This window comes from Lepidothrix coronata, unplaced genomic scaffold (assembly GCF_001604755.1).
Source record: "Lepidothrix coronata isolate B3197 unplaced genomic scaffold, Lepidothrix_coronata-1.0 Scaffold275, whole genome shotgun sequence".
Lineage (NCBI taxonomy): Eukaryota > Metazoa > Chordata > Aves > Passeriformes > Pipridae > Lepidothrix > Lepidothrix coronata.
The window spans coordinates 772,446-783,723 of NW_016690455.1; the positions used below are offsets into that span (position 1 = coordinate 772,446).

General features: G+C 41.8%; 1 protein-coding gene across 1 annotated transcript in view; it reads right to left on the reverse strand.

The window, feature by feature from the left end:
• Positions 1-6,013: 6,013 nt before the first annotated feature.
• Positions 6,014-11,278, reverse strand: part of TMEM163 (transmembrane protein 163) — a 93,562-nt gene continuing 88,297 nt past the window's right edge. The window contains exons 7-8 of the mRNA XM_017836323.1: positions 8,102-8,243; positions 6,014-7,153 (exon numbers count right to left, since the gene is read on the reverse strand). Of these exons, the coding sequence (XP_017691812.1) occupies positions 7,093-7,153; positions 8,102-8,243 (203 nt within the window). The 3' untranslated portion in view covers positions 6,014-7,092. The remainder of the gene's footprint in view (positions 7,154-8,101; positions 8,244-11,278) is intronic.

The window sequence follows — 11,278 nt, forward strand, 5'->3', positions numbered from 1 at the left end:
TTTATGATTGCTCTGTGCTTAAATGGGAACTCCATGAACTGCCTTTTATCCCAAATTGCATTTGTGTGGCTTCTCTTCCAACTCTGCAGCTGGGCATTTCTGTTGCTGCCCCACCTCTGCAGAGCTCCCACACACATCTTATCCACAGGAACAACAGGTGAGTAATTACCTGGTTCCTTTGTTTTGTTTTAAACCTGAGCTGGATAATGGATTACATCAAGCCTCCTTTAGGGAAGGCAGTTTTGCCACAGCAGTAGGAATTCATGGTTTCCTATAAATTTACAGCACACAAGAAGACTGGAATTGCAGAGACTTGCAAGACTTACTGGTGTAATACACTATGGGAGTTCAAAAGTAAAGCTCCACTGTGGTACAATAATGAAGATCCAAGTGTATATGCAAAGCACCCAGAAGCTTATGGAACATTTGCATATAAAAAAAGAGATGAAGCCTGAAGCTTTGGGCCACATGCCTGCGTTGCGCTCCTGGGCTGGGGTGAGGTTCCAGCAGCTGGTGAGGAGCCCTGGAAAGTCTCTGCCAAAATCATCAGAGAGGTGGGAATAATGTGTTTTGGATGACTGGAATGTGTAGTCTGCACTCAGTAGGTGCCACACGAAATCACCTTGGCAGTTGTAAATATGTACATCAAAAAAGATGTTCAGGATAAATGTCCACAGAGTGACACTGCTCAGAGGGAGCTGTCACTGTATTTCTGTGGCACCCATTCTGCTCACGGGCTCATTGTGCCCTCCTCAGGTTTTGTGAGCCCAGCCAAGACTGGGGGAAGGGCTCTCTGTCGTCAGCTGCTGGGAATGCTGAGAGGTTTCGGTGGAGGTGTCCAAGAGTAATAGAACAATTAATGCAGGAGAATGTGCAGGAGAAAAAAGAATAGTAAAAAACCCCAATCGCCCAACCAAAAAACCCTGAATGAAGACCAGCTCTTCATCTGTTTTAAGTGTCCATTTGTAGCATAGTTGCTATAGACTTTAAAAGAAAAAATACACTGGAGAGAAGCAACTGCTCACTTTTTTCCCAGCATTACCTTATTCCAGATTTGTTCTATGCTGTGGTTTGTTGTTTGTTTTGTTTTTTTTTCATGTGGCCACACAGAATGGAGTAATGTAGAATCACAAGTACAGAAGTCGGTAACTTATCAGCTTGAGATCCTTTGCATTGTCCTTGTCCAATTAATGACACACACACTGGTGAGCAATAGCATAAATAAAAATGTCAAACTGAAATGCCTGCAGGCTGGGAGAGGGTTTGTGACTTGGGTTTGGATATTCAGTTGTCCAGTCTATTCACTGGCCAGAGTTAGGGAGTTCAGTGCATTGTGGCTGCAGGTGGTGGTTTTCTGCTGTGGTGCTGCTGCAAGAGCCATTTATGGCTTTTCCAGTGAGGTGAAGTATGTCAATATCCTTCACCAGCCGCCCCTTTTTATGGATATTTCCTTGGCGTTCTTCACCTTGGATGAAAATGGGTAAAAATGTTGTTGTTTCTGTGTTGCTATTGAACATACCACAATTCCCAAATGTTTCCTACCATCAAAATGAATTAGTGGAGAACACTGTTCATTCAGTCTCTTGTTCTGGTTATTTTTGGAAATGTTTTCCTTCCTGTTTCATTCCCCTAATTATTGTTCAGCTTTGACATTCTAAAGAGACATCTGTAAAATGGTGAGCAGCTAGAGTCAGATGTGGGCTGTGTTGCAGTCACATAATGGAAAAAAAAATCCATGAAAATTGGAACTTGGAATAAAAAAATACACACGCCATGCAGCTGTACTGGAAAGATCATTGAGGGGAGCTTAAATACTGAATACTTCAACTCTCACACACTTAGACTGGGTTTAGTCAAACTCCAGCTGGTAGAGAATCCACAGATGGAAACGTTTTGCTGGGAGTTTGTGCTGCTCTCAACACACTTCCCCTCAGTGTACAATTGCTGGAGAGCTGGAGCACCCAGTTTGCTGCCTCGCACTCTGTATTTGTGTTTGTGCTCAGGACTTGCACACTTTATTTTACTGATTATGGACGTTGCATTTATCTAAAATCCAGGTAGTAAATCTTTGTTGCCAGAAACCCTGGATACTGTTTGCACCAGACTCCAGCTGTTCAGTCTCACTGTGTGTCCTGCTTTGTGGGGCCTTGGCTCAGGAGTCTTTGCTCCTGCAGTACCTCAGAGAAGCATTGCCTGGCTGAAGGCATCTGCCTCCTGCACCTTTGTGAGGAGGGAAACTTCAAAGCAAACCAGTGCTGGACAAAAATGCTGAAGTAGTAATAACAACCTCTAAAGAAAACATACTGAGGTGTGAGCCTTTCGTGGCTCTCAGCAGGTAACAGCTGGTGCTTGCAATGTAAGTAATGGGTACAGCACATCTTGGAAATGAAGCTGCCAAATCACCGGAGCTCCCTCTTGGCTTTGATTTCCTTCCCACCTCCATAGGAGGCTGTAATCTATGTGATCAGTCCAAGGCTGTGCTGCAGGCTTGGATTCTGCTTTTTTGGTCTGCCCAGTAAAAGGAGGTTGGCATTGCTTGTCACTTGGCCAGTTTATGTTGCCTTTACTCCATTCCCTGCTCTGTGATGAAGTGACAGGTGACAATAATCCTCTCTAGCCTGTGTCATTAAGAGGCAGGTCCAGAAGGGTTCTGGGTTTGGTGGCAGCAGTGTTAGCTGACAAAATGGGATGTGTCCTAGTTACTTGCCAAACTAGCTTGGAAGAAAATGCACTTTCAGCCCCCCTGCTGCTGAATGTTGGTGCTGGTCTCAGTCCTGATGGGACCTGCTGGGCTCCTCCACCTCTGCTCTCGCAGCTCGAGGTGAGTGGGCTGGAGGCTGCTGGAGCAGCCATGCTCACCAACTGATCCCACTGAGCAGGGAAAATTCAGGAACTGTTTGGTGCTGCCTCCAATTCCGATCCTGTGGCTAAAAGGAAAACAGCAACTCCAAAACATGGGGGGAACAGGAGAGGGAAATATCCCTGGCTTGTCTGTTACTTGCTTTAACTGTGCTCTCCCACGTTGCATAACCTGGCCCCACATGCCAGGCCGCAGGAATGTGTTTTTTGTGTGCTCCTCCTGAGTCCTTACTAATCCTGGATAAGCACAGCCAGAGGCGCAGTGATGGGCTCTGTCACAGCACCCCGCAGTGGCAGCACAGCCAGCACCCACTGGCATGGTGAGAAATGGCAGGTGCTGCGAGCACAGCCAAACACCTTCCTGTGTGCAAAGCCCGGGTGAGTCATCTACACTACACCAGCCTGTGCACCCCAGGATAATCTGGTCAAGTAGCTTCAGCACTTCTTTAGCTCTTTGCCTAGGAAAAGTGCATTGTAAGGTTGGGAACAAACATTCCCGCTTTATCTATATTGAGGCTTAATAGATGGACTAGTTTGCCTTGGGCTAGACAAGCTTTGAAAGTCCCTTACAACCCAAACTATTCTATTAATCCTTGTCCAGTGACCTGGTGTCCCATGAGCTGGCCTACAAAAAAAAATACCAGAAATGCCTACACTTTTTCTCAGGCAGCTGAGATTGCAGGAACACAAATTGTGTTATTAATGGTGAGCACCTCTGTGGCACAGTCCCAGATGCAGGTGTACCTAGAGCTGAATTTGCCGATTTTTGAGAAGCTTCTTGTTTGGGATCTTTGCTTCAAGTCCATTCCTGGAATGTCATCTTCAGCAAGGAGCTTCTTTTGAGGCTCTGTTTTTCCACAATGGTTGGGTGATGGTTATTTATGGTCTCCCTATTATTGCTAGAAGTGAAATGGCATGTCAGCAGCAGATGTTAGTGTGGTAATTTTTTTAGTGACAATCAGGGTGCAGAAAAATCTGGCTTTTAGCTATAAGTGGAACATTATCATTCCCCATGCCTACCTGGTGGGTACAGGTCATGGCTTGGGATTCAAGATCGCAGCTGGTGTAATCCTGACAGAGTTTTTGATAGCTCCACTGAACAACATGGCCAAATTCAAAGCGTCTGCTCAGTGTCACAGTGACTTTCAGGGATTAATTTGCAATTCTGGGCTTGGCCAGACTTTAATAAGTGTCAGTTTGCAGCCACTGATCCTTGTGTGAATACTGAGGCTTCTTCCTTGCGTCCTGTGCACAACAAAGAGGCCATGGCATTGCTGAGGAGCTGCTGTGATCACCAACCAGGTTATTATGTTGACCAGTGCCAAGTTTCAGGTAATTAGTCTGAGTGCTTTTGAGCTGTTTCAGCTTTTGAAAAGTCCACTTTCACTTAGCCTAGCTGGAAGCACACTTGTTATCTCATGGTTGGAAAAATCAGCTGGCACAGACATTTAATAAAGAAAACTCATATAGAAACTGTTACCTCTGAGGGTGGCTGGTTAGAGCAGTGTTGCAGTAGACGGATGAGCAGTTATTTTCTCTGCTATTGTCACATTCCATACAAAGTCTCCACAAAGAGAGCTGGCTTTATCAGCATGCATTTGCTTTCATTTCTGAGAATCTGTATTTCCTGGCCTTTTTCAAGTATCACAAGTATTTCAGTTATTTTCTTGTATTTACCTGCTAATATTAGAAATGCTTTGAGCAGCTGTGGTAACTGAAAAGTTTCTGCAATTGGTTTAAATTAATCTGATAAGAAAAAGTATGATTAACTTTTTTAACCACACCTTTTCAAAGGCTACACAGCTGGAGTCCGTCCTTACAAACATCCTCAGAGCATTCCAGAGTTCCAGAAGGAAGTGTGAAACTTCATTTAGCCTGTGTTTAGCTTTCCTTCATGCACGAGCATGTCTGTGTAGCTCTGTGCTCCTGTTTACACTCGGCATTTTAGCAGAATTATTCAGTGTTTGACCTGGGTGTTGGTTTGAGTGTCCTACATACTTTCAGTGGTTCAGAACTTTGGTGTGGCAAAGGTCATATTGGGAGCTCAGTATCTTGCCACAACCACGTAACCTCCTGCTCACTTGCTTGCAGAATCACTTGGTGCTGGACTGGCTGCTGGACTGCATGGCCTTGTGGAGCAGCACTTCCAGTAGTTCCCAAGTGTCAGTCTCACAACTAGCAGTGGGGCTGGAGAAGGAATAAAGCCCTCAGAGAGGTGGAAAAGTGTAAGCAGTGCAAATAAAAATCAGCAAACCCATGAAATGTCTAATATAACTAGGTTCAGGCTCTGGGTCTGGAATTCTGAGGCTGAAGGTGCCTGACGAAAGCTGTTAGTGAGGAAACACCTGTTCCACAGCTCATTGCATGGAACTATGTGAGAGAGAAGAAATATACTGGGAAAATATCAGAACTAAGATAAAGTATAACAAGTTAGGGGCTGGTGCAGGAAGAAAGGTCTTGGAGTGGCATTTGACATTTAAAAGTCCACCTGTGAGGACAGTGGGCACTCCTACACTTTCCAGTCCTCCTGGAGTCCTTGCTAAATGCTCTTATGATGTAGCTCCTTTGTCATCTTACTGCTGAGTGACACGCCGAGCTCTAACACCATCCTGTGACAGCAAGGCACATGCAGCAGCACCACTGAGGGGCAACAATATCAGAAAGTTTGTGTGCAAATACTTGTACAAACTTAATTGACCCAAAATACATGAAAACAAACCATAGCAGCAGAACAAATTCCACTTTGCCATAAAGAATTCTGCAATATTGTGCCCCTTGTATGGGCACTGTCAGATTAGTGAAACCACTGGGTGGTCTCTTCCTACACATATCATTTGGAGCTGGCTTTTATTAGAGATCCTTAAGGATCTGGCTAAACGACATATAATGGGAAATACAGTTTTAGCATCACACCAGTGAAAAACTCAATGTCTCCACTGTACATCAATCACTGATGAGTTCTATTGTACATCTACTCTAGTTTCTGTAGTCTATTGTTGTGTAGTAGAAATGGGCATTTCTACTCACCGTGGTCTTATTTCAAAATCTACAGTGGACTATCTATTTCTTATTCATCTGTGATAAACAGAAGCAACAATACTGGTTCTCTGTTGTGAAATCCAACCTGGAATATATAGAATAATGAGAAAATGGCTATAGCCAGAGAATCCAGTTTAATAGGCTGCTATACAGGAAGACTTTTTCTATGATACATTCTGGAAATAGTTTTCAAATGTTACTTACAGATACTGTATAAAATAGATACCAGTTTTTTATTGATTATACATCAAGATTCTTTGATCATTTAACCTATTAAGTAATATATAAGATGTGTGATGGAAGGTGAGCAACACTTTACAGAACAATCTAAATCTAATAAATAGATCTGTATCTCACCACAAGATTGAGCCACTGCTGTGCCATCGTCAGACTACAGAGCAACCACAACGTCACACACGCTGGTACAGCTGCATATGGTATAATAGGAGATGAAAAATCCCATTCCTTGAGCAGCTCCTCTTCCCTGCACGACTTTTTGGCTTTGGTCTGTACAGTAATACTGTGTGTGCTTGTTTGGTCCATGCAAAGCTATGAACAGTGTCTCGTTAAGAAAAAATAGAATTTAAATTGAAGAGGTATAGTTTTGGTTAATTTGGGATTAAAATGCAGTTTTCTCTCTGATCACAGAAAGGGCTGTGCCTGCTCTTTCTGGGTGTCTATTTCAAGGGAAGGGTGGAAGTAGCTACTTAAGTGTTTTAAGCAACACAGCTCTTGGTGTCCAGACTCTATGTAAGATAGTCTTAGTCGAAGAGGTTAGCAAGGATTGTACTCCTGTTACAGCATGTGTCTGGGAAAATACAGGCCAGGGGGGAAAAAAAACAAACTCCAAACCTGAAACTGGCACTTCTTTACCCACAGGCTTACCACACCATTAAGAACACTTTCACTCTGGAATATACAACATGGCAGCTGGGTTCAAACTGCAAACTGCATGTTTTCTATTGTCACAGGAATCAATAGCATACTGGAAATAAAAAGACGCTGCTGTTTGGCAGAACTGCAAGCAGTGTGCACATATGCCAGATTTACAGAGAGATTTCCCATTAAAACAAACTTCAACAAAAACAGACCACGGGAAACAAACTGCATATTCAGTAAAATACCATTGGCACCACTTGCCAAAACATAGGACGCTGTAGTTTTACAGTCCTTACAGAGGAGAGGGCGGGACCTTCACTCAAACATCTCGTAGTGGCGCGTTTGCCTCACCCGGGGCACCATGTCGATGAGCAGCCTGCGGGGGAAACACAGAGTGTGGGTGCAGAGACACAGCAGAGCCCTGGGACTGGGGTGTTTGCTCTCTTCACTTATTAGTTTCCTTTATGAATAAAGAAGAACTCAGATGCAGTAACAGCCTCTACAGTTTTCCAGAACAGTTGGTTTTACACTGGAAATAGCAATTATAGTGACTTATTCAAGAATAGTGTTCCCCATTAAAATGTTAATTTAATTTTCGAAGTTTAAAAAACCCCACACAGCTTCCAGCTGAGAGCTGGCTGCAGCCTGGCCAAGATCTGGTTCCAACTAAGATGCTCCATCTCCCCCTTTCTCTTAATGGCAGAAAAGGGGATAAAGCGCAAAACTTATGCTAGATTCCATGCAGTCAAGAGAATTGTGGCAGCAATGAAGCCCATGGCAGAGCTTCATTGATTTTTTATTTTGTTTCTGGTGTCATGAATCAAGAAAACATCTTAAAATTCAAGAGAAACAACATTTGAAACACAACCAGGAACCTTCCTTTTGGAAGTTCTATAAGGTAGAGGGCTAGGACAGAAATCAATAGCAAGATCCTTCTTAAAACTTGGGCACTTTTCCTTTAATCCAGACTGTCTTTGGAAAAGCAGTACTTAGAAATGTACCATAAAAGCAATGGGGACTGATTTTATCCAAGATTTGTGGTTATATTTCAAATATTTAAAAACTTGTTTTTCCAATTCAGGTATCTAAAAGTCTTCTAAAGTTACTCCAGTTTCTTTTTAAGTCCTGGCTGCTTTCCAGCTGATGTGAGAACACAATCTTTTATAACCATTTCCACACACTGCTTCAGCATTGGCAGCTCATCTAATAAATTCCAGGGACTGATTTCACTAGAGTTATATAAGCCTTTCAGAGCTATGGCTACCTCCCACAGACAGCCCATCTGCTGCACACACTGCACTACCTGCTCCCAGGAGATACTCACTTGATTCCATAGGCAGATATTGTAAGTCCAATTAACACTCCTATACTGCCATCCAGGTACCAGACAGAAGAATTGTGTTTAAACACTTCTGCACTAAGAAGGATGGAAAATCCCATTATTCCACCTACAAGAGAGTTGAAACCTAGAAGGGAAAAAAACTAATTAAAGGAAGAACCCAAAGAGCTTATGAAAAGGAAAATAATTTTTCAAGTAACTTTTCAAAGACCTTCTCTTGAAGCTTTTTACCCCATTCCATATATTTATTTATGTGTTTGGTACACCAGCTTAGAGCTGTATACATTGCTGAAGACATACAGGAAAATTCTAGTAACATTTTACATTTATGCTTTAGACATATCACAGCAGCTTCTTATCTTCTATTATTTACAATTTTTATGACCATCCTTTTAGATTCCGCTTTCTTTTATTAATCCGCTCTCTTTGTCTCCAAGACTGTCCCTTAAAAATTCTCCCAGAGCTTTTGAAATTATTAATGCCCTTTTTCATTCAACTCCTGTTTGGTTGGTTATTGATTTGGGAGTTTTATAAGTCACTATATTTATAAGTCATTCTTTTTTTAAGCCCAAACTCTTTCTGATTTTTTTTCCCCCTCAATAACCCAGAAGACATCACTGTTGTCTACAAAAAAAAATGTCACTGATAATGCATTCATTTGGTAGAGCTATATAACCTAATTAACAAGTGAAAAATCAAACTTGAAACATTCTATATTGCTTGGTGAGTCAGCTCTAATCAGCTGCTGCTTATAGCACTTACCCAGGCTTTTTCCAATTTCCCATGACTACCAACAAGGACATATATGACACTTGTTACTGAGTATCTCCTTTGATCCAGACTTCTCACCTCCAGTCCTTGCCTCTTTATTAACTTATGCTGCTAATGCATGCTGATGAAATATATATAATGTGTATATATATAAAGAATATATAAAGAATATTAAATATAAATTAATTAACTAGAAATTTAAACCAGTGTTACTTCCCCTGCTCCAGCTTAAGTCAGAATCCATCAGCATGATATGCAAAAGAATAATACATTTTCTTGCCATTATTGGTTAATGTTTCCAAATTATATAAAAGCTACTTGCAAAGGAAATTATTTTCTCTTCCTGATTGTCATTCAGTCAAATCCTTCTTTGCTGGCATGGCAGGAAATCATGTAATAGCTGGAGGTATTAATGCAGACACTGTTCTGTGCATAAGGCCAGCACAGGAAAAAACAGGTGGCTAAATCTGGGTAGGAAACAGGTATCTAAAACCTACAGGAAAGCTGGCTGACATCACCCAACTGTCACGTATCTGCAGTTGTCCTCTGAGATGTTACAAAATTCAAGGCAGGAAATGGCTGTTTTTATTATCCAAGAGGCCATGCTCTTTTGCTATAAACAAATTGTACAAATAACCTTTTGCCTCATTACATTTAGGCTTGAAAGAGGTACTGTTGTCAAGCCCTGCTCTAAAACAAAATTATTCTTAACAAAAATTTTTAATAGAGGTTGACATGTATGAGAGAGAATTTGCTGTTCTGAAAATAAACCTATTTTTCAGGAAGAAAAATGTATGCTCTTGTTACTCAAAACAGTTTTTTGGTCCAGAGCCAGGGATCACAGGAGGTAAATTAGCAGGAAACAGAAAACACTAAAAAAAGATATGCAAGGGAGTGCTAAATCTATCTCAGCTGCTGAATCACATTGTCTCTTCCTGATTCTTAATAAATCAAATATATATGTAAATATGTCTCGTGAAAGAAGATATTTAACCACACAAGGTAAGATCAGCCTCCTGCATTTTCTAAAGTAGTCCTGAAGGAGACAAGAGAGATGAAAACCAGACTGAGGTAATTGTACACTTTTTTTCCCCTAATTTTTTTTAATCAAAGAATAAGCAATCTCCAGCTCAGAAGCAATATCATTAGCATGAGGATGTAATTATGGGGGAAGCGATTTCTGTGTCATACAGGAGAACAATTCAGAGCCTGAGTTCTTTAGGAATTTTCAGCTAATATTTTGTCTGAATAAACTGTTCTGTTTCAAAACTAAGGTACATTCCTTTCTAAAGGGAGGGTTAATAATTTGCCTGCCTAGACACAGTTCTGAAACGGTCAATGTGTCCCACTTACTCTCTGACAGGGAAGGGAGTCAGACTCACTGGGCCGTGGTTCCCAGGATCCTTTCCAGAAAGCTTTTTGCAGGTTGGAGATATTTTTGTTTCAAAAATGCCTAGGGTGGCAGAGTCCATAGGAAAAAACAAAATCTCTGAACTGCAGGTCTGTTGGGAGAGAATCTCAAATGCAGGGAGGCAGCAGCTCTAGTTGTAACCCCCGCACCACTGTTCTGGTTCCTTTTTTCTTCTTTTATATTTAAAATATAAATAAATGCTCATGAAGAATTTATATAAGTAGGATGATATAAATACTCATAATATGTGCTATCACACATCACCAAGGAAAAAATAAAGCATGTTTAACATACTTAAAATAAAGCAATTGTATGTATCCCCAGAGTAAGCTGAAAATTGAATTTTCTTAAAGTGAAATCTTCAGCAGAGTAATTTATGTGCCATTATCTATGAATCATTAACACCCTACCATGTCTGTTTACAGAGTATTTCTAACTACCCTGTGCTGGCAGATACAAACTGGGAGAGGTTCATAGGGTGCTGTGAAACCTCTGCCATCACTGTGGCCTCACTCGTTTTCAGGGCAGATCCCCGGGGCTTTCCAAGGGTTCACAAGCTTGAGCCCTGTCAGTAAGAGATATACCTAGACCAAGCTTTAAAACATGCCTTTAAACATAACTTTTAAAACCAGAAAGAGTCAGGTGCTACACACCTGAGCCAGCACAGTGAGGTGTTCAGATAGAGTGGATAAAATTCACCCTGTGCCAAACCACTGTGGGACCAGAGAAGGGCAGGGCAGTGAGCAGGAGAGGGCTTTGTTTCACACCTGCCATGTGTCTGTGGTGACAAATTACATCTCTGGGGGTATGTCTGAATGATGGTGGTGACCCCTGCTCAAAGCAGGCAGCGTTTCTGCAACAGACTTTCCTTTGTTTAAACTGTCAGGATTATGTTGTTCACCAGGCACAGGCAGAGAGGATAGAGGTGACTTTAACAAAACTCTGTAAAGTGGTGTCATGTCCCCCTGCTGTAGTCTAAC